Here is a 22,941-nt window from a genome sequence, read left to right as displayed (position 1 = left end):
CATAATGCATCAAGGACGTAAGTCAACCTGGTATATAGACTGAAATTTGTTTGGGGCTCAATCAGCCCAGATTTTAAATTACGGTTTCATCATTTATAAGCACTGAGATCTTGGCAAGTTATTTAACTGCTGAGCCTGTTTCTTCATCGATACAGGTAATAATGAAAGTATATACCAACGAGAAGTTGTGAAGAACAAAAGAAATGTTAAAGCACTTAACACAGTAAATACCTAATAAATGTTATCTTATTATCATTAATGTTATCATCAGGGCCTACATGCTGACTGTCTGATTTTATAAATAAAGTCTTATTAGAACACAGCCACACAGTTTGCTTATATACTGTCTACAGCTACCTTTGTGCTACATTGGCAGAGATGAACCGGTTAGACCCCATAAACCCAAAAATATTTAGTATTTGGACTTTACAGAAGAAGTTTGCAAGCCCTGTAGCAGCAGCATCGGTAAAGGAGTCAATCAGGAAGCCCTGTGCCAGCATTAACGCCTTGTCTGCACCACACGGAGTTGGAAGCAGTTGACATAAGAAGAAAGATGGGAGTAAGTTGTCATTTTAGAACTGATAAAATCATTATGAACCTGTCACTTCCAACTGGGTTTGGACAAGGTGAAACAGCCACACTCCCCCCCCACCCCCCATAAAATCAGGGCTCTGTCACCAGAGTAACATTTTTAATCAACTTCTCTAACTGGGCAATACGTTTTATACTTCTAGCATTTCATCCTTTAATTTTATTTCCTTCATAAATGAACACACGGTTAACCACCCTTAGAAACCAATGAGTGTCCAAGTGCAATTTTAGATTTATTACCTCAGAATACCTAGAGATTTTCATCCTTGTCTTAATTGCTTATTACACTTTCATTTTTCAATGATTTTAAAAATAAAAAAATCTTTGAAAAACTGCAACACCTCTGCTATACAGCATGACAGTGATACGGTCAACACTGATCGCTGGATGGTAGCAGACAGAGCCCACCAGGTGACAGCTGGAAACATCTGCTCGTCAGCTATTGTATGCAAGTCCCAGTTCAGTTTAGAAAGACTGCTTAGGGGTGCGCCTGTACAGTACAGATTACAGGACAGCCTACTGTCCACTAGAAACCATGCTTCAATAAATAAACGCACACGTTCCCTGTCCCCTGAATTTCATCAGGCCAGCGAAACTATCTGTGTACTCTACTTCTGTGTATGTATAGATCTACTTCTCAATCTATGCTGTTTACTTGAAATTACTCATATATTGGCATGAAGTAAATTATAAATTAAAAAAATACTAGACCACACAAATATAAGCATAACTTTCATAGTTCATCCTTTTGAATAGTTGTTTCAAAATGTACAACTGAATTTAAGGGAACTCAAACTGACAAATTATTAGTCTGATGAACTATTTTCTCAAAAGCATACTTCTATTGATCTAAACAACTGATCCTGATTTTTAATGTTACTGGTTCTTTATTATGGAAGATTAGAGTGTGTCCTCTGGCTTATTTCTCCTCTATGGATTAATCCACACCTACCATGTTAACAAGAAATGCAATTCTTATATGCAAGTAATAAGCAAAGCAAAATTACCTCTTTTTTCCCTTACCAGTTGCCTCAATTTCTAGTTTATATGGACATATACCATCTTTAAAAATTGTTTAAGCATGAAAATATTTCAGGAATTATTGTGCTCAATGCTTTTACACTTATTTCTTATCATAGTATAAGCTTATTTATTCCTCTTGTTCTGTCTTAGCCAGCCACTTCTTACCTATTTTTTTATCCTTCTTGTTCATAACAAGTTGATGTAGACGTTCCTTTAGTTTATTATATTCACGCTCTTTTCTCTTCATATCATGATTATATTGAGTAGCTCGACTTGCAATGATATTCTGTAATTTTTGTACCTGAAAAAAGAATTTCTATCAAATGTGTCCCTTTAGGATTGATAAACCCAATTAAAATTCACAAATTCAAAAGAGAAAAAAGGTCCTCGCATTCACTTCCCCATAAAATAGTTAAAAAATTCTAGGATTATTCTTGCTTCTCCATAACCTCTGGAAATCACTCTTTAAAATATCATCTAACCTGGCCAGTGTGGTCAGTGGTTGAGCGTCAACCTATGAACCAGGAGGTTACGGTTCAATTCCTGGTCAGGGCACATGCCTGGGTTGCAGACTTGATCTCCAGTGTGAAGCATCCAGGAGGCAGCCAATCAATGATTCTCTCTTACCACTGGTGTTTCTCTCTCTCTTGCTCCCTTCCTTTTTGAAATCAATAAAAAACATATATTTTAAAATAAAATATCATTTAAACGAATCACATCAAACTTTTATTTTTAATTCTGAAATTTCCATCGTTGCTAACTTTCTAAATTATCTTCTACACTAATGATTTTCAACCTTTTTCATCTCATAGCACACATCAACTAATTACTAAAATTCTGTAGCACACAACTAAAAATATTATATTTTTGGCTGCTCTGACAAAAAATGAGTATAATTTTGATTCATTCACATTGGGCAGCTATTATTGTCTTGCACATTTTTTTATTTGACAATCTAAGGAAAGAGGTCAGTGCCCCTGACTAAATAGTCAGATACTGCATGTTTTAAAATCCTTGTGGCACACCAGTTGAAAATTGCTGTTCTGCACCTTTCACTCTGCATATATAACTCCTGATCACTTAGAAGCCAGAAAATCATTTATGGAAATGTTAGTGATTAAAGCTTCATCTGAAACAAGTAGAATGCACCTGGTCATTTATAATGACTTCCTTATAGGAATTACTTGAATCACTTTATTCCTTATTAATCTGTGACAAGGCAGATTAGCCATGGTTCAGTTCATGGCAGCAGGTAAACTGGTTCATTTTTTTCTGACCATAAACAGTTCTCAAATTAGAGTAAGTACAAACAGCAGAATCTGATTCAAACATTTGCTGAGTATCTATTAAATGCCAGAGACTAGTGGTAAATGTTAATTTCTTCTATGGTTTCTCAAGCAGCCCTTAATAGAAGGTAATTTCTATTCTACATAGATATTCTTTTCCCTTTTTCTTTTTTTAATCCTCACCTGAGGATATTTTTTCCATTGACTTCCAGAGAGAGTGGAAGGGAGAGAGGAGGAAGGGATGAAGGAGGGAGAGAGAGAGAAACATTGATGTGAGAGAGAAACATCAATTGGTTGCTTCCTGCATTGAGCCCCTACAGGGGCTGGGCGCAGTGGTTGGCAAACTGCGGCTCACGAGCCACATGCGGCTCTTTGGCCCCTTGAGTGCGGCTCTTCCACAAAATACTGACTTCTGCACATGGGCCACGAAGTTTTAATTGCACTGTACGTGCGCGCCCGCAAGTGGTATTTTGTGGAAGAGCCACACTCAAGGGGCCAAAGAGCAGCATGTGGCTCGCGAGCCGCAGTTTGCCGACCACTAGGCTGGGGAACCTGCAACCAAGGTACTTGCCCTTGACCAGGAATTGAACCTGAGACCATTCGGTCCTTGGGCTGACACTAACCACTGAGAAAAATTGGCCAGGGCTACACAGACATTCTTTTTTCTTATATATCAGTATGTTTTTATTGCTTTTTTAGAGAGAGAGGAAGGCAGAGGAACAGAGATAGAAACACTGATGAGAGAGAAACATCATCGATCAGCTGCCTCCTGCACACCTCCCCCCAGTAGCCCCCCAGGGGATGGAGCCCGTAACCCAGGCATGTGCCCTGACTGGGAATTGAACCCGGTGACCTCTTGGTTCCTGGGTCGACGCTCAACCCCTGAGCTACACCAGCCAGGCTACACAGACATCCTTAATACCCGCTACAGATGATCTTGCTTAACTTAATCCTTACTGAAGGTGAACTATTTTCAAATCACTTACATGTAATCAATAGATCAAGTCAAAATTTTCTGAGAACTCAAGTAAGTATATAAGCAACCTTAGGGTTAAGATACTTCTTTAACCACTTACTATATATACTATTAAATAATCAAATATGGTAAAATAATTGTCTAAATCACTGCAAGGCCCTTAAATAAATATGCTCCCCTAACAGTCCTTAATTATAGTTAAAACAATATATACAACACTGAAATTATATTAAGTATTCTATTTTTAGTTATCACATGGTCAAGGATCAAAGTGCACAGCAATAAAAAGCATAATGGTTTCTTCTTACATAAATTTAAAAATAATTTCAAATGCATTAACTCTATAGGTCCAAATACTAAGTAACCACTAAAGTAGAAATGAGATTAGAATTATAACATCTTTAGCCTCATAAATTAGATTTTTAAATGTGAATTGTGATTTTAAACAATAACTTGTGTTCAGTTAAGTAATTGCTCGACTGGATGAACAAAGTCAATATTTAAGAGGGTGCAAGAGGCAGCAGCCAGATATGAAGTACAGGTGTGGCAGGCAATAAATGACCTGCATTTAGAGCACCGTGTGCCCGAGAAGAAGTGACGGTGCCTGTGCACCCAGGGTGGGTTGTAGAGGACACTGGCTGCCAGGAGCCACGACTAACAAGCTTAAGCCAATGGATCCACTTGGCAGAGGGGACTGTGGGGAGGGTTTCTGACCCAGTTAAATATGATGCAATACTGTACACAGAGGCCCGCCATACAGCTTGACACAATGAAAAAATTATCCTTGCTTGTTTTAAAGTGAAGTGGCTCTTATGTTCACCTCAAATTACATTTAAAAAATCACTTAAACTTTATAATAACTGACAACTCACCTCATCTTTCTCATTTTTCAGCAACTGATGCAAATTCCTGTTCTTGCATTGTAATTGTCTGTCTCTTTCCTGAAGCCCAATCATTTCTCTCCTGGAGGTTTCCAGTTGTTCCTACAACATTCATGTGCAATTTTGATTACAATTAACATAGCTTCAGAACAAGTGAATTCTTAAAAGATTAGTGAAAACAAGCAATACATACTAGTGTTTGTTCACTACAATTGAATTTTAGAGGTACACAAAATGTTTTTAAAGCACTTATAAAGCTCGACACTATAAAGTCCTATGAATTATTTAAATTTAAGTATCAAATTTTATTTAATTTATATACCAAAATTTTATGCCTATTCCAAAGAGCTTTAAAATGGATCCCTTAAAAGACTCTTCACTTATTGCAGTGAATATTTTATTCCACTGAATATTTTTTTTAAATTCTTTTTTAACACTTTTTAACCTTCTATAGCACATTCTGAGAAAGAGCCAAAAATGCTTCAAAGCTAAGTGTGAGGAAGCCTGGTGAGCAAGCAGAGTGGAGCACTTCAGGTCAGAGGGGGCGGGACCACTGCGCGCCACCACTTCTCCCTCGCAGGCGGTAAACTGAAGATTTCCCAGAGAGAGATGGCAGCGATCCTGGAATCAGTGTGGAGCCAGATGCCCGTTTTCAATTCATTTTGCACGTTTTTATAGAAACTGCGTCAAGTTGTACATGAAACTACTAGAGCATTTTTAAAAATCCTCTTTATAAAATACCAGAGCCCCTCCAGTTATGTCATAATTGATACAAATAATGACTTTCACACAATGGATCTCAAGGAGATCCAGAAATGTAGGACTATTAAACTTGGATAACTCTAAGGTTGTCAAAAATGTTGGCATGGCTGACCTTATAGCCTGTGGGCCAGGTGATATGTTCCATATGTCAGATGACAAACTCCCTCGGTCATTATCAACACTCTATCTGAACTCATCGTCTTCCCTGTCAATCTTACACTGCCCTCCTGCATTTCTTGTGAATCATACCACCATCCTTGGTAAACTCAAGTCAGAGACCTGAATGGTATCTTATATTCATGACTTATTTCCAAAATTCAATTTTTCATGAAATTCTACCCATTCTACCTCCTAAGCTGTCTTCCTATTTCACTCTTACTATCTCTATCGATACTATCTTTGTTCAAGTCCAGAACCTCCATAGTCAGGGACTGCTAAGCCTGCTACAGTGTCCTTCCCACCAGGCTTCCTGAGCACCCCACCACTTCCATTCCAGACAGAAATCCGCGCGCCCCCCCCCCCCCCATAATTTCTCTATCTACTGCCCGGTTGATATTTACACGATATCTTCCTCTGGTTTACAATCCTCAGAGCCTCCGGGGTTCTGCACAATGCCTTTCACATCATCTGGGGCCTGGACCCCAGCTCACCACTCTTCATCTTGTGTCATATACTGCAGTCCCTGCAGAGCTATATGACTCCTTGAAAGTAAAATGTGCTCCAATGCCTCCATGCTTTTATACAGGTTATACGCTGTGCCTAAAATGTCTTTTCCTAATACTAGCAAATTTCTATGCAGTCTTCAAATCTCAGATAAAGCGCGGTTACCTCTCTCTGAAGCGTTTTCCTCACTGCCCACACCAACAATAATCAGTAAAGCAAATAACTGTGGTTCATATGTCTCCTTCCCCTGGACTACAATCTCCTTGCAAACAGGGCTTGGGGTCACTCATCTTTGAAACCCAATGCCTAGTACATACTCAATATATTTTGCTCAAGAAATTAAATGAATCATATGCTAGATCTAGAAGCTCTTCAAAGATAGATCAGCAACTCTTCCCACTGAACACACATTTCTGTCCACAGCTGACCCCAAATACCTGATTTGACCCAGGTCAAATCCTAAATTAGAAGGTATCCTGTAAAATATTCCATGCTCTGGGTAGTCCTAATAAATGATTACTTCTTAGAGAAATGGCTTAATAGCTCCAAATTACCAATATCATTACGCAATTATTCAACAGCTACTTATAAGACACTTGGCCAACAGTGCCCAGATATAAAAGTTTTAAATCTTAGTCTAGGGTTTAAAATTCTGACTCACTCTAATTCATTAGACCTTCTATAGGTCTCCCTGATTAAGATTAAAGTAGTATCCACAACTTGCAGCCTTTTAATAAGCCTGGAGGGTACCATCTGTGCCCTCCAGCACCGCCCCCCCCCATTTCCCTAGTCTGCCAAGATACACAGTTGGATAATCTCTATCCCTGAGGCATATAGGATGTACAAAAAAACTAAAAATATTCATTGATGGGCTGGTAGGGGCAGGTGTTGCTGAGGAGCTAAGATGCTTCTCTAAATCAATTACCAAACACGCCCAGTGTTCACATATAGGCCACTCCAGGCCACTTCATTATTGCACAATCCCTACTAAAGGATTTTCAAATATTGCATGCAGAGATCCTGTTACTCTCCAACAGAGCTTTGAGATTCAAGATATTAAGTGGGGGTTTTTTAAAAACATAATTTATTGATTTCAGAGAGAAAGGGAGAAGGAGAGATGGTAACATCAATGATGAGAATCATTGATTGGCTGCTTCCTGCCGGCCCCACACTGGGAATTGAGCCTGCAACCCTGGCATGTGCCCTGACTGGGAACTGAACCATGACCTCTTGGTTCATAAATTGACACTCAACCACGGAGCCATGCTGGCCGAGCATGAGTTTTAAAAAACTGTTATCTGTTCTTGAAGGGAGTGTGGTGGAGGGGGAATATAGAGGAAGAAAAATAGAGAGGCATGGACCAACAAGAGAAAAACTAAACAGAAGCTGATCCTGTGGGAGTATATAGATTCAAAACTTACATACACACAAACATAAATAAGGAAACCCAAAATATTAGCATCTTTAGAAAATATTTTTGCCATGGATTGATTCTATTACATCCTTCATAATATATAATCATAATATAAGTTCCCACTATACTGATTTTGAACTCCTTCTTCCTTCTCCTTCTCAAATAAATGAATAACTAAGAATTTTTTATAAAATGAAAGACTGAAATAAAAGAATGAAAGTGAAGTAGAAGATGGCAACGAATTTTCTGTATTTTAAGGTAGAAGGTCAATGGCCCTGTGGAAAATATTTCCTTTGTTCAGAGAAACAAGCAAGTTTGCAAAAGCATTCTTCTGTGGTCTTCTCTAGAGCCCAGACACTTGTTAGAGTTAGAAGCTATAAGGCCTGCTTCCATTACTGAGCTTTTTAGCAACTTTGGCACAGATGCCCTCTAGGATATTTTTCTTGGAATTAACTGATGCAGCTTCTCACAGTAAGACTTCTGTAAATTAAGCATCTACTTTATTAAGCAAGATTAAATGGGGTTGGGGGGATCTTTTATTTATTTTCCTCAGACATAAATATTTCCTAAGCTAACTTTCTACAGACTCAGCAAGTCACTAAATAGTTCATGAAACCAATGTTGTCCATATGGATATTAGGAAGCAGTATGTGGATTTGCAAAAATCACTTTAAGTCCACTTTTACTTTTTAAAAAAACTAAAACAAAAAAATTTTAACTCTAAAACGTGGTAAAGCCAAAGAAAATGTACAGCATCAATTGCATAACAAGGGCACTGGAATGCAGGTTGTCGTGATTCTCACCTTGAGCTTTGCATAGCAGCTTTGCAGATGGTCCATATCACTTCCCAGTTTCAGATTTTGTGTTTCCACATTTTCCTGAGCTAGAAGGTTCTTCCGCTGACGTACAAGTAGCTCATTCATACAGTTTAAAACAGCAACTATATTTAATTCTCTCTTTGTTCCTTTACCTTTGGATTCTTCATATAATGAAGGAAAACCGAAAGTAGTCAATTCCTGGTAGAAGAAAACGTTTTTCTAAAAGTTGGTTACCAGACGAAACTTAGTAAAAAAACAAAAGATAGAAATATTTTCTGAGAAAACTATCCTATGACAGTTAAGGAAACAGGAAATATCCCAAAGAAAAAGAATCTGAGAGAACTGGAATCTTTTCAGTCACTTAGAGCAAGGCAGGCAGGTTTCTTCACCAGTAAAATAAGGGTGAGACTCCCAGTGGAGGAGCCCCCGGGGAGATGGGAGGCCAACCTGCTCCTTGTATCTAGTTAGGTGATCACCAAGGTTCTCCACAAATCTAATACAAGTCCTGGACCAATGCACAACAATATACTTGTAATGACAAGTGTTCTCATAACTTCAATATTATAGAACTTGATTTATACCAATGTTTCTTACAAAAAAAACCACCATTACCTGATCAAGATATGAAATACTTTGTTCAATATTCTCTTCTGTGCAGAAGGCACTGAAAAAACTGTGCACATTTTTTGATAAAGGTATTGAAGAACAGAGCACTTGCTGTGAGTATAGACTTGATGGAGACATCTTTGTTTCTGAGGTATATTGAGAGAAATTTTTGCTTTCTGAAAGAATAAAAGGCACTTATGTAAATAATATATTAAAATGCATGCAAAGTTAGCAATCTCCATTACCAAAGATTTTGAATTACATAAATATCTTAAGTATTTTCAAATTAAGACAAAGTTGGTAGTATATGAAAACTATGTACTATATACTTTTCCCCAAAAAGACACAACTATAAAGTGGTGCTCTTACTAGGCATGTTAAGCTACAATATGCTACCTTAATTTGCCATGTTTTAGATTTCTAAAAATAATAGACAAAAATCACTTGTCTATACATTTAAAGTTTATGCAATTAAAGAAACATATCAGAGAAACGTATTGAAGCAGCCAATGAATTTATTTCAAATGCATAAAAATTTCCTCAAAAATAGTAACAAGTGATTGATCATCCACCCAAAGCAGTTAACCCCACAAATTATGGCACAATTCTTGGCTCTCCTTAATAATTTTACTGAAGATGGAAATTAGACATTTTACAGTTATTTGTGTCTCTCATTAGTCACATCTTCAATATTTGTGATAATTATTTTATAGCTTTATTGAAAATAATCACTTTTACAACTGCTTTGGCTTACAGTTATTTTAAACTCAGTCACCTGAACACAGACCTGGATCTGTAACCGTCATCCAATCTCCCATAGCAGTAGCCAGAGCCAGGATACCTGAGGAACCAGTTCAGCAGTGAAACGTTCAGTTCAGCTGCTGCCACTCTTCTATGTAGGCATCTCCTTAAAAAGCAAGTCACAGAGTAACAGCAGCTAATTAAAAATAGGAAAGCAAATATAAAACCAATGTGTAAGAATTAGTTCTATGTGCTTCAAAAAGGAAAGACTGTGTGTTATTTATTCTCATGTACACCCATAAAGAACATGGTAGAACTCAGTATTAATTACTGTATGTCTGTGGACACATGTGTAAGGATAAGGCTGAGGGCTTCTCCAGTTATACTGACGTACTCACATTACCTCATACAGAAAGTACATGGTACGTGATTTCACTCACAACATAAATCCTAAGTACAGCATTATAGTAAGTAAATAGTTCTATAGCAGCGGTCGGACCTCACGGACCACCGGTTGGCGACCACTGTTCTATAGTATATCCTTTAAAATAAAATAATGTTCATATATACTTAGACAAGATGAAAAAATTCTTGGCCAGCATTCCCATTTTTTGTTTTTACAAACTATATTGGCAAAACTTTTATTTTTCATTACAATTCCTAATATTGACATAGATGCAGAGAAATGAATACTCCCATACATTGCTCTCCAGAAAGATTATATGAACTTATATTACCACCAAGCAATTTGGTTGGCAATCTGTATCAAAATTCTTAAAAATAAAAATATATTTTAATCAGAAATTCCATTTCTAAAATGTTATCCTAATAAAATGATTTGTATAAAATATTCATCTACTGTTTTTACAATATCATAAAAACAGAAATAACTTATACGTTCCACAGGAGACTGTTTATATACATGATACATTTATGCAGTGGGACACTGTGCAACCATTAAACATAACCAAGTAGAAATAGGGTGCTTAACTACATAAAATTCAAGAAATGCACATGAATGAAGTAGACTAAGAAACAACCTTTTTTAGTCTACCATTCATGTTTGCATTTTTTACAGAAGTAATTGAATAAATAAATATTTCTCCCTCATAAAAATGCAATGAAACTATAAATGGCAACTAGAAATTGAATTCAAGGTCAGGATAGCAGGAGGTGAGGTACGATTGGAGGCACACTGGACAGCACACGCCAACACCGGACAGCTGCGTCTCAGCTACAACAAACTGTGGCCAAAGAGAAAGCAGGTCCTTTGCTGCTACAGCTTTCCATTTTTTAAGATGTTGGAATTCTGAATATTTTGTAAAATCTCCCAATTTTTAAAGATAGAAGTCAATTAAAAAGATGAACTATGCAAGTTATCCTGTGGAAAGAGAGAGTGGCTGGGAAGGGTATGAGCAAGCCTTGATTGAAAGGTGGTTATGTAGGTATACACATTCATGAAATTCATCAAATTGTACACTTAAGATTTGTACATTTGACTGCTATAAGTTGTACCTTAAACAACAACACTTTTTAATAAGCCAGATAAAATGTGTCTTTAGGCCAGTTCTGGACTATGGATCAAGAGTTCACAACTCCTGTTCTGAATACATAAACTGTGGGGGGGAAATTCACAATACAATGTTAAAGAGAGATAAAAATTTTATTCATCCAATCAATTTTAATTGTGCTACTAAATGCCAGGTACACTACTCTAAGCACAGGGGAGGCACAGCTCTCAAGAAGTTCACATTCTGGTGGGGATAGAAATAGATGGAAAGGATTCACTTCAATTCCATTAACGTCACACTAAAAGGATAAGAACTATAAAGAAAACAAAACACTAACATAAGGAAGTATTGGGGTGCTGGTATCTAGATTAGTCAAGGAAGGCTGCACTGAGATGCTGACATTTGAACTGAGACCTAAATGATAAGGTGTCAACCCAGGTAGAGGAAACAGTAGGTACAAAGACTCAAGATGTCAATGAACTTGGAAAGTATGAAAAACATCAAGTCAGTATGTCTGAAGCACAGCGAGCAAGGATAGATGGTAGGCAGTTGGACTTTCTCTAAATTAAAATGCTGTTGAAGCAGATTTGGCAGGAAAGCAACACGATCTCTTTAGGCTGTAAAAAAGATCACTCCAGCTACTCTACCCTCTGAGAGATTATAAGTGAGCAATAGTTCAGGCAAGACCAGTGTTACACTAAAGTTCTAACACTGGAGGCAGAGACAGGTGGATAAATTAGGAATGTGGTCTGTAGATAGAACCTTCAGGACTTGTAGATGGGTTAAAATACAGGCAGAAGCGGAACCACAGATGATTCCTATGTCATATAACAGCATACTGTTTATACTAATGCAAATGATGTTATGTGTGTATTATATGTTACGATGTCTCACACACACATATATACATAAGGTCATCCAGACTGGCACCGACCTTTCACCATTTTTCTACTAATTTTGTACTTCCCGCTGCCCTTAAGTGGGTGCCTTCAACAACAGGATGAGCAAGATAAAGGTTGAGTTTATATCAAGACAGATGATGATTTTACTTCTGGCTTTCAGAGGTAGGAGCTGTAAGCAAAACAGGGTCCAAAGGGCAACAAACCCGTCTACTGTACCTCAGCTCTGCTTTGTGTCGGTTATTTAACATCTCCCAGCCCTAGTTTCCTAATTGCATTATGGCTCGTACTTCATAGCTTCCTCTGGCATATGGGCCACATGGAATTAATATCAGTTGTTATCATCAAGATACTGACCTGGCCGGGCCAGGAGATCGGGTTTGATTCCTGGTCAGAGCACATGCCCAGGTTGCAGGCTTGATCCCCAGCAGAGGGCGTGCAGGAGGCAGCCAATCAAGATCAGAAGGAAAGAGCCATGGCACCTTTCCAAATCCTTTTTTTTTCCTTTCAAGATGTTTGAAAATAAGACACACTAGTGCCCTAAGTGTCTTTTCTCCTCATACGGAAAGATCATCAAACACCAAAATGTTTCTACTGCATATCTATTCTTCAAAATTATAATTTAAGTCACTTCCTCTTTCTCTGTGAATTTAGCTCTCCGAGTGTCCACAGGTTTAGACAATGAATTGTTGCCTGTCTTATTAATTAAGAACAAAAACCACAACTGTAAAATAGGCAGGTGTACAACTCCATTTTAAACTGCTATGAAACAAAGAACTTACTAACAGTATATGATTTCACACAATCCAGAAGTTTCTATGTCCTCTTCTCAATGATGTAACTAATTATACACTACAAGGCTTGTGATAAAAGCTACCCAACCACCAGGTTTTACAAGACAGGAGACTTAAACCCAGAGTTAAGTTTAATATCATATATATATATAAAATCTCCATCCTGTTATTATATATTAAGTCATAGCAAACCATTATACAGTGGACATGATTACCCATGACAAGTCATATAAGAACAAATTTGGTTATGCTAGCATTGTGACTATAGTTTCATTATACAAGAAAGGCAAAATGTTAATAATGAATCTTGTTTGGGTTCAAGCAACCTGTAATCCCCAGTTCTCTCTCCATACCAGTGGTTAGGAAAGCTGCTCAGAGTCCAAGGTAGGTCAAAATCACAAGTGGATTTTATGAACAAAAACTGAAGCTTAATGAATTTAAACATCTTGTAAACATCATTTCATTCATCTAAGGTTGTCAGGGAACAATTTTAAAATATATTAAAGCAAATAAAAACCTATAAAGTATTCCATAAGTAAGAACTCTCTCTCCTCTCTCTCCCGTCTTGCAAGGGTGGTGAAAAAGACTGAGAAGACAGGTACTAAGGAGAGGAAACCTGAACCAAGAAGGCTGACGCTGGTGGCAAGGTTAAGAAGGTTAAGAAGTGCAACCTCAAGGCCAAGATGCCTAAGAACGGGAAGCCCCCCTGCATGTGAAACCCTGTCCTGGTCAGAGGGATTGGCAGGTAGTCCTGATCAGCTATGCATTCCCGAAAAGCCATGTACAAGAGGAAGTATTTAGCAGCTAAATCCCAGATTAGAAGAAAGTTCTTGCTACTGTCACAAAACCAGTTGGTGGTGAGAAGAATGGTGGTAACCAAGTGGTCAAAGTTTGCAAAAATGCCTAGATATTATCCTTTCAAGATGTGCCCCGAAAGCCACTGAGCCAGGGTAAGAAACCCTTCAGTGGGCATGTGAGAAAGCTGCAGGCCAGCATCACTCCCAGGACCATCCTGCTTATCTTCACTGGGCACCACTGAGGCAAGAGGGTGGTTCCCCCGAAGCAGCTGAGCAGGGGCCTTCTACTTGTGACTGGACCTCTGTCCCTTAATCAGAGGGTGGAGCACACAAGAAATCTGTCATCGCCACCACCACCACCAAAATTGATATCCGTGGTGTGAAAATCCCCAAACATCTCCCTGATGCTTACTTCAAGGAGAAGCTGTGCAAGCCCAGACACCAGGAGGGTGAGATCTTCAACAGAGAAAGAAAAATATTCGAGATTACAGAGCAGCACAAGGTTAATCAGAAAGCCGTGGACTCGTACATCCTGCCAAAATCAAAGCTGTTCCTCAACTCCAGGGCTACCTCCCCTCTGCCTCTTCTCACAAATGGGCTTTTCCCTCACAAACCGGTGCTCTAGATTTCTTATGAAGAACCCAATTAAATAACTGATCTATTTTTTTAGGTGTTGTGTTAGATTTCTTTTCATTTTTAAATATATTTTTATTGATCAGTTATGCATTCCCAAAATGCCATGTACAAGAGGAAGAGAAGGAGGGAGAGGGAGAGAGATACAAACATCAATGATGATAGAGAATCATTGATTGGCTGCCTCCTGCACACCCCACCACTGGGGATTGAGCCCGCAACCTGGGCATGTACCCTGACCAGGAATCGAACTGTGACCTCTTGGTTCATAGGCTGACACTCAATCACTAAGCCACGCCTGCGGGCAACTGATCTCTTTTTTATAAAAGAATTCTTTCCCCTATTCAGAGAGACATAGTCTTGTTCCTTACTGGTAGATAACATGTATATAGGCATCTAATAACGTTCCTCATCCCAAGTATTTCTCAATGTACATTTCAGTAAGTCTTCATAATAGAAAAATCTCACTAATTGCAATAAAACTGTAATCGTTTCAGGAAAAAACACACATTATCTTACTATTCCTGAAGAACTACACTGGCTTCCCTCTATGTTGCTATGGGTCCCTAAGTACCAGTGCCATATACCTCAGCTGTAAAATAAGCAAGGGTACTCTTTTGTTCTGGGAAAAATGATTTTGCAGAACATAAGAATTACCTAGTAGCATTTTCTAGGTTAGAATCCTGACAGAAAATTGGGAAGCAGTAAGACATTTAAACTTAATATAACTGTAGCTTTTCTAAAAGAAAATAGTTACTAAGTTTCATAAATTTATCATTTTTCATGTCAAAGAATTTTCTTTCATATGTAATTATCTATCCTATAGACAGGAAACGTGAGCTTAGGGAAGTCAACAGCACTACCTGAAGTCACATTTCTAACTGGTTGTGAAATCCGGACAAATACCTCAGTCTTCAAACTGTGCTCTTTTCACTTTATCGCTATTCAACCTTTCAACAAGGTATATTCAAATCTATCAATCTATCTATCTTCAAAGTAGACTGTAATAAAAAAGATTTTCATCAAGTTTCTTTAAAAGACTGAGTTCCCACAATTTATTTTAATTATTCCATTTCTGAGCATACAATTTTAAAGGAACTTATCTACTACTTAAAATTCAGGCGCGCATATAAACTTCTCTGCTATGCCACAAACACTAGCCTCTCTCTCTTATACACACTTTGTTTTGAAAAGGCATAGAAACAATTCCCAGAAATGAGATCGGTCACATAGATAGTTTAATGAGGATGGAATAACTCTTTACCATCTTCTATAGTAGAGTAAATATTAAGACAATATCAAAGGTAACTTTATAGATCTTTAGTAAAAACATTTGTGGTTCAGGTTAATTACATCTGTTTTTCGCTTGTTTTTTTCCATCAGAGAAGTTCCTTGGCTGGTTCTTCCTCTTCCTTCTACCCAAAGACTCAGGGGTTCTGCTCTCTATATGCCTCAGTCACTTGTAGGATTATGGAAGTGGCAGCCTCTAAGATGGTCCTCAATTATTCCTGCTCCCAGTATCGATACCTTTGGGCTCCTCTGCTCCTTGAGTGTGGGTGGATGTAGTGACTTGCTTCTAACAGTGGATGGAAGACCTAGAGAATGGAGTTTCCTGGGCTGCATGGAGGGGATGATGGTGGGTGAGCTGGGCTTTGAAGAAGCATTTGTTTGGAAGAGGAGCATACAGGCTGGAGTGAGTGTGCCATACATTTACTAGGTCATTCCAGCTCTACCATGTAGTTTATAAGAACCACACATTTCACATTTCTGTATTCTCCCCTCTCATCTTAATAGATGGAATGATAATTGAATACTCAAGTAAATAACTGATGATAAATTAACATGTTCATTCCAGCAAGCAAAAGCAGATAAAGAAAAAGAGCAATGGAAAGGATACAAAAGATGTGAGTCTTTTATAAAAAGTAGTAGAGGCCCGGTGCATGAAATTTGTGCATAGGTGGGATCCCTAGACCTGGCCAGTGATCAGGGCCAATCGGGGCCTTCTGGCTGCCGGCCAGAGCCTTCCTTCCTGCCAGCTGCCAGCTGGGGCCTACCAGCTGGGGGGAGGGACCGTGGGAGGTTGGCTGGCTGCAGGGAGGGACCAGGGGAGGTTGGCCAGCCATGGGAGGTTGGCTGTGGGCACACTGCCCACCAGAGGGCAGCTCCTGCATTGAGCATCTGCCCCCTGGTGGTCAGTGTGCATCATTGCAACTGGTCATTCCGGCGTTCTGATCACTTAGGCCAGAGGTCTTCAAACTTTTTAAACAGGGGGCCAGTTCACTGTCCCTCAGACATTCCACACATGTGCACTGCGGGCCCAGGACGAGTCGGCTGCTAAGCAGGACAGGCAGCGGAGGCAAAAACACCCGGCAGGCCGAATAAATGTTTTCGGTGGGCCGATGTGGCCCGCGGGCTGTAGTTTGAGGACCCCGGACTTAGGCTTCTATATAGAGAGACTAGAGGCCCAGTGCACAAAAATTTGTGCACTCAACTGGGGGGGTGTCCCTCAGCCTGGCCTGTACCCTCTCCCAGTCTGGGACCCCTCGGGGGATGACCACCTGCTGGCTTAGGCCTGCTCCCTGGGGGATTGGACCTAAGCTGGCAATCAGACATCCCTTTAGCAGCCCAGCAACCCTCGGGGGATGTCCACTTGCCAGCGGGGAGCAGACCTAAGCTGCAGTTGGACATCCTTAGCACTGCTGAGGAGGCAGGAGAGGCTCCCACCACCACCGCTGTACTGGCAGCCATCAGCCTGGCTGTGGCTGAGCAGATATCCCCCATGTGGGAGCGCACTAACCACCAGAGGGCAGCTCCTGCATTGAGCGTCTGGCCCCTGGTGGTCAGTGTGTGTCATAGTGACTAGTCATTCCCAGTCATTCTGCTGTTAGGGTCAGTTTGCATGTTACCCTTTTACTATATAGGATAGAGGCCTGGTGCACAGGTGGGGGCTGGCTGGTTTGCCCTGAAGGGTGTCCCGGATCAGGGTGGGGGTCCCGCTTGGGTGCCTGGCCAGCCTGGATGAGAGGCTGATGGTTGTTTGCAGCTGGCCACACCCCCTTCAGGGTGGGGGTCCCCACTGGGGTGCCTGGCCAGTCTGGGTGAGGGGCTGAGGGCTGTTTTCACGCTGGCTGGAGACTGAAGCTCCCAGCCTCTCCTTTTTTTCTTTTTCTTTTTTTATTCTGGGATTTATTTACCTTATATAATTCAAACTTGGTTGCTGTCACTGGAGCTGAGAGCCGGCTCCTACTCGCTCCAGCTCTGAGGCCATGGCCTGCTGAAAGCAGGTATCTGGGGTTTGTTTAGCTTCTATAATTGAAACTTTGTTGCTTCTGGAGCTCAGAGCTGGGCCGTAGCAGGCGGGGAACCTTGGCTTCCTCCATCACTGGAGCAAGCAAGCCTCCTCCTTGTTTCAGCTGCGTGGCTGCCGGCTACCATCTTGGTTGGGTTAATTTGCATATCACGCTGTTAGCCAATGGGAGGCATAGCAAAGGTACGGTCAATTACCATGTTTGTCTATTATTAGATAGGATTACTCTTTATCCCCCAAATCTCTCCTAACAATGCACTGAAAGAGAGCTCAGCAGAAAAGTAATACCATGATTGCAAGATTTCCTTCACATTGTACATTATTTTAGGTGTTCTTTTTAAGTTTACTTGGAATTCAAACTTGAGAAGGTGCAATTGCTACCTAAATCAGAATTCTAAAACAAACTTCAAGTGTCAGAAAATAACAGTTTTTCATTATATAGGAATGTGGTAACATTATACCATCTGGGCTTCTAAGTACTAAACAGGATTTTTCACAAATAGCTAAAGTCTGCTAAAATCTCACAAAGTTAGAGCTACCAAATTGTTGGGTTAAAAAATAAAATTATTAAAACTAAGTCTTTAAACATTAGTCCTATCTTATAAATCCTCCTATATAATAAAAGCCTAATATGCAAATTGTCCCCTCAACCGGGGGTTTGACCGCTTGCTATGATGTGTGCTGACCACCAGGGGGCAGCACAGAACATGGCGGGTGTGGGCGACGTGACGCTGGCAGTAGGTGGCAGTGGAGGCACTGCCAGTCCCCATGGGCCCCAGCAAGAGTGGGACCATGGTGGATAGCGGAACAGGTGGAACATGGCGGGCAGCACCAGGCCAAGGCGGGTGCAAGCAGGAGCCTGATCACCCTGCCAATCGCTCCACAGACGGCAACCAGCGACAGTGGCTGGGGGGCCCAGCCCCAACTGATCGCCCTGCAGGCAGAATGATGGAGCAGGTGAGGGGATGACTCCAGACCAAGGCAGGGTGCTAGGGAGGGAGGGGTACTGTGAGGCTGGGGGCACGAGCTGGGGCCCAATCCCCGCAGGCCACCCCAAGGGACCCCACCCATGCACGAGTTTGTGCACCAGGCCTCTAGTTTAGTTATAAAACTTGAGACTGTTCGAAAATGCTCTGCATATATTATGGAGTTCAATCCTCAAAACCACCCAATATATTACATTATTTCCTTTTTACAGAGAAGGAATTGAGGACAGAAGGTTAGGTAATTTGACCAAGTCCTAGAGCTGGCAAGTGGCAGAGCCAGGGATATTCCCCACCCCAGACTCCAGAGCCCATTCTCTTAACCATCACGAGCTGTGGCTTCAGTGGATGCAAGGCTCAGGAAGCAGTATTTCCTACCATCACCTATTAAATCAAATCTCCCAACTGAACAAAGACTGCACAAAATAGTGTGAAGACACAAATTATGGTAAAATAATTCACGTGTATCCCTTTGGACTGAGGGATACAATTTCAGCGAAGCTCTAAGCCAGAATTTGCCATTAGAAAGTGACCCTCTTAGGGAGTAGAAAGCTACATTAAATTCTTTATATACACCTTTAAACCAGTTATTACTACAGTAAAAGAAATAGTATGCTGTAATGACTAAAAGCACAGGATCCAAAGTCAGACCACCTGGTTTCAAAGCCCATTCCCAGCACTTACAAGATTAGTGGCCCTGAACAGAAATCTCTGATTTCATTTTCCTCATCTGCAAAAAAAAAGTAAGAGTCTTTACCTCAAAGGATAATAATGTGGTTAAATAATAAAGTCAGTTGCAAAATCTGCAGTAATAAAAGAGAAACATGCAAGTTAACCTTCACTCCGCCACTCCCCTACACCCATCAGCCAATCAGGAGTGAGTATGCAAATTAACCCAACTAAGATGGTGGTAGCCAAGGAGCTGGAGCAAGCAGGAGGCTTGGGTTGCCCCTGGCAATGGAGGAAGCCAAGCTTCCTGCCTGCCCTGGCCGGCCCTGGGCTCCGCTCAAGGCTACAAAGTTTCAATTATAGAAGATAAATAAATCCCAGATACCTGCTTCCAGCCCGCCCTGGCCTCCTCTCAAGGAGGTGCTGGAAATAAAAAAATGGAAAGAAAAAAAGGAGAGGCTAGGAGCTTGGGTCCCCGGGGGGCATGGCCAGACTGAAAACTGCCATCAGCCCCTCACCCAGGCTGGCACACACCTCCATGGGGTGAGGGTCCCCGCTGGGGGGTTTGGCCAGCCTGCAAACAGCCATCAGCCCCTCACCCAGGCTGGCCAGGCATCCCAGCGGGACCCCCACCCTAATCCGGGACACCCTTCAGGGCAAACCAGCCAGCCCTCACCTGTGCTCCAGGCCTCTATCTATACTAATAAAAGGGTAATATGCTAATTAGACTGGGAGACCTTCCAGGAGACCTTCCAGACATTCTTCTAGACAAAGCCATGGTGGTGGGGCTGAGGTAGAGGCGGTTAGAGGCCTGGGGGTCCAGGACGTCCACCGGCAACTTGGCCGGAGTGGGTCTCGCTGGGGGCCTCCAAATGTAATGGGGTGACCCGCGGAGACGACCACCAGGGACTCAGATCAAGATTTAGGAGCCTTTATTAAGCTGGCCAGGGACTATAGTTACAGCACTCTGCCGAAGCAAAGGCTGAACTGCAGTGACGATTAAAAGAGTTACATTTTATTATTAAATTCTGTGCAGGCCCAGAGAAAAATGTGTCTTTCAAATTCTGGGCCCCCAATTGGAGGAAACTCTATTTATACTTCTATGCCCAGGCCTCATCGTCTCTCTGACAGACAGCAAGGATCTCTTGGCTCTGAAAGAAACTTCTGACCCGCCTCAGCAGGAAGTAATTACAGAAGAAATCCAGAGTCCATTTTCCCTGAAAGAATTCAGAGCCAGGATCCTTGAGGTAATATACTAGGCAGTTAGACAGACATGAGCAGAGCAAGGACGATGGGCCAATTGGCACTGCCAGATGTAACTAAGTCTTTCCACCTCTATGTATGTAAGACAAGGGGACTCTCCAGAAGCAAGAGGGAACAAGGCCACAGACGAAGCAGCCTGGGAGGCTGCCCTAAAACCAGTGGGGCCTCTACAGATTCTCGTGACTCTTCCAGACCCTGACCTACCCATCTCACCAGCTTACACAGAAATATACCCAATCTAGAAAAGCTGAAATCCATAACCAATCTTCACTCAAGTTCTTTCAGGCTTTACAGTCTACCAAAAAAGCAGACAAGAAGCACATCTGAGATGCTCTGCCTGTATCTGGTTCATCCCTTCCAACCTGGTGACTCTGTTTGGGTAAAGAAATTTGCCACCTAAGGACTAACTCCTACCTGGAAAGGACCACTCCCACGACAGTCAAGGTCGACGGGATCCTGATGTGGCTTCCTCACACCCTGCTTAAGACAGCCCAAGCAAAATAGAGTCTAGGACTCTTCGCACCCTCTATAGATTACTCCTGGCCCTCATTCCAGGCCCTTATCTTATAAACAGGCCCACTGACTTTATTTGGCAAAGAATTAATTCTATCAAGCTTATAGTCCTCAGGGGTCAATATAACTCCCTCCCCAACAATGACCCAAAAGAGTCAATGATTTGACTTGTACATAAAACCAGTGGGGAATGAAGTATCCATCTTATATGAAAACTGCTGTTTGAAATTTTAACCCTGATAGTATGGCTTCTGTCTTAAATAATACGGAAAATAAGACTACTCCCATTCCAGAGAGGCCATAAACTATGCCCCAGACAGAATTGTCAGTGCTGACACCCAGACAGTCGCCAGGCCTTGAGATATGGTCTCATGGCCCCTTCCCAGCATGCAGGCCTTCTTTCTCAGAAGGCCCGGAAGTCTCATTCCAAATTTGGGAGACAAAGGACTGGGAAAAGTTTAAATAAAGAGAGTTTCCTCCATATTGGGGGCCCAGAATTTGAAAGACACATTTTTCTCTGGGCCTGCACAGAATTTAATAATAAAATGTAACTCTTGTAATCGGCACTGCAGTTCAGCCTTTGCTTTGGCAGGGTGCTGTAACTGCAGTCACTGGCCTGCTTAATAAAGGCTCCTAAATCTTGATCTGAGCCCCTGGTGGTCGTCTCCAAGGGTCGCCCCATTACAAGCAGCACAATTCACCATAGCTAATATTTGGAAACAGCCTAAGTGCCCATCAGTAGGTGAGTGGATTAAAAAACTGTGGTACATCTACACAATGGAATACTACGCTGCGGTAAAAAAAGGAGTTCTTACCGTTTGCAATAGCATGGATGGAACTGGAGAACATTATGCTAATTGAAATAAGCCAGTCAGAGAAAGACAAATATCACATGATCTCACTCATTTATGGAATATAATGAACAACATAAACTGATGAACAAAATCAGATCCAGAGACAGAGAAGCATCGATCAGACCGTCAAACCTCAGAGGGAAGGTAGGGGAGGGTGGGGGTAAGGGGGAGAGATCAACCAAAGAACTTATATGCAAGCATATAGGCTTAACCAATAGACACAGACAACAGGGGGGTGAGAGCATGAGTGGGGGGAATGGGGGTAACGTGGGGATAAGGACACATATGTAATAACTTAATCAATAAAAAAATATCATGGACAATCTTTACGTTTTGTGTATCTTCCAAATTTTCTATAACTGAATATGATTTTCATGTTTTTAAAAGGAAATCACAGTGATAAGCAGAGGCAATAGGGATGAATAGCACCAGTCTCAAACACCAAAACTATTGGCCGAATAGCCTGAGTAATAAAGACTACATTTATTTCCAGATTAATCAGTTAACCTACAGTACCTTAACACAAGTAGCCCTGCTGGGCAAAACCTGGTTAGAAATTATACAAATGTCCCAGCATTATTCAGATAATCAATTATATAAAGGAAACAGAACATTACCAGGGGTCAGTAGTTTGTAGTTTTAGATGGGAATCTCACAGTCTACAAAAATTTGAAATGTGTAAATCCTTCCACTGATCTTCTAGGCATCTATTTACCATATATTCAATCACATACATGAGCAAGCATGACATTCGATATTGTTGACTATAGCATATTTGTAATGGCAAGAAACTGGAGATAATCTAAATACCCATCAACAGAGAAACAGTTAAAAACCAGTATGTATCTATGGTACAGCCAGAAGAGGTACTCTGGGATAACTAAAGTGAAGAAGGGGTACTCTAGGAGAATTAAAGTGAGGTAGATCTGTATGTAAAAAGCTATGGACATCAAGAGT

At 40.9% G+C, this 22,941-nt stretch overlaps 1 protein-coding gene and 1 pseudogene across 13 annotated transcripts in view; one reads left to right on the top strand and one right to left on the bottom strand.

Moving 5' to 3' along the window:
• SSX2IP (SSX family member 2 interacting protein) overlaps window positions 1-22,941 on the bottom strand; it is a 58,148-nt gene that overhangs the window by 19,233 nt on the left and 15,974 nt on the right. For 7 of the 13 annotated variants that reach the window (XM_059689024.1, XM_059689027.1, XM_059689028.1 and 4 more), the window contains exons 2-6: window positions 9,796-9,927; window positions 9,027-9,196; window positions 8,400-8,612; window positions 4,749-4,859; window positions 1,780-1,915 (exon numbers count right to left, since the gene is read on the bottom strand). In XM_059689024.1, coding sequence (XP_059545007.1) covers window positions 1,780-1,915; window positions 4,749-4,859; window positions 8,400-8,612; window positions 9,027-9,196; window positions 9,796-9,838 — 673 coding nt within the window. In that variant the 5' untranslated portion in view covers window positions 9,839-9,927. Of the gene's footprint in view, window positions 1-1,779; window positions 1,916-4,748; window positions 4,860-8,399; window positions 8,613-9,026; window positions 9,197-9,795; window positions 9,958-19,369; window positions 19,416-22,941 lie in introns of all 13 variants that reach the window. The other 6 variants (XM_059689032.1, XM_059689035.1, XM_059689025.1 and 3 more) reach the window with 5 other exon arrangements.
• On the top strand, window positions 13,727-14,387 carry LOC132229735 (large ribosomal subunit protein eL6-like; annotated as a pseudogene).

The sequence above is a fragment of the Myotis daubentonii genome, chromosome 3 (assembly GCF_963259705.1).
Source record: "Myotis daubentonii chromosome 3, mMyoDau2.1, whole genome shotgun sequence".
NCBI lineage: Eukaryota > Metazoa > Chordata > Mammalia > Chiroptera > Vespertilionidae > Myotis > Myotis daubentonii.
The sequence above is the reverse complement of the archived record's forward strand: the minus strand, read 5'-3'. Positions and strand labels throughout refer to the sequence as shown.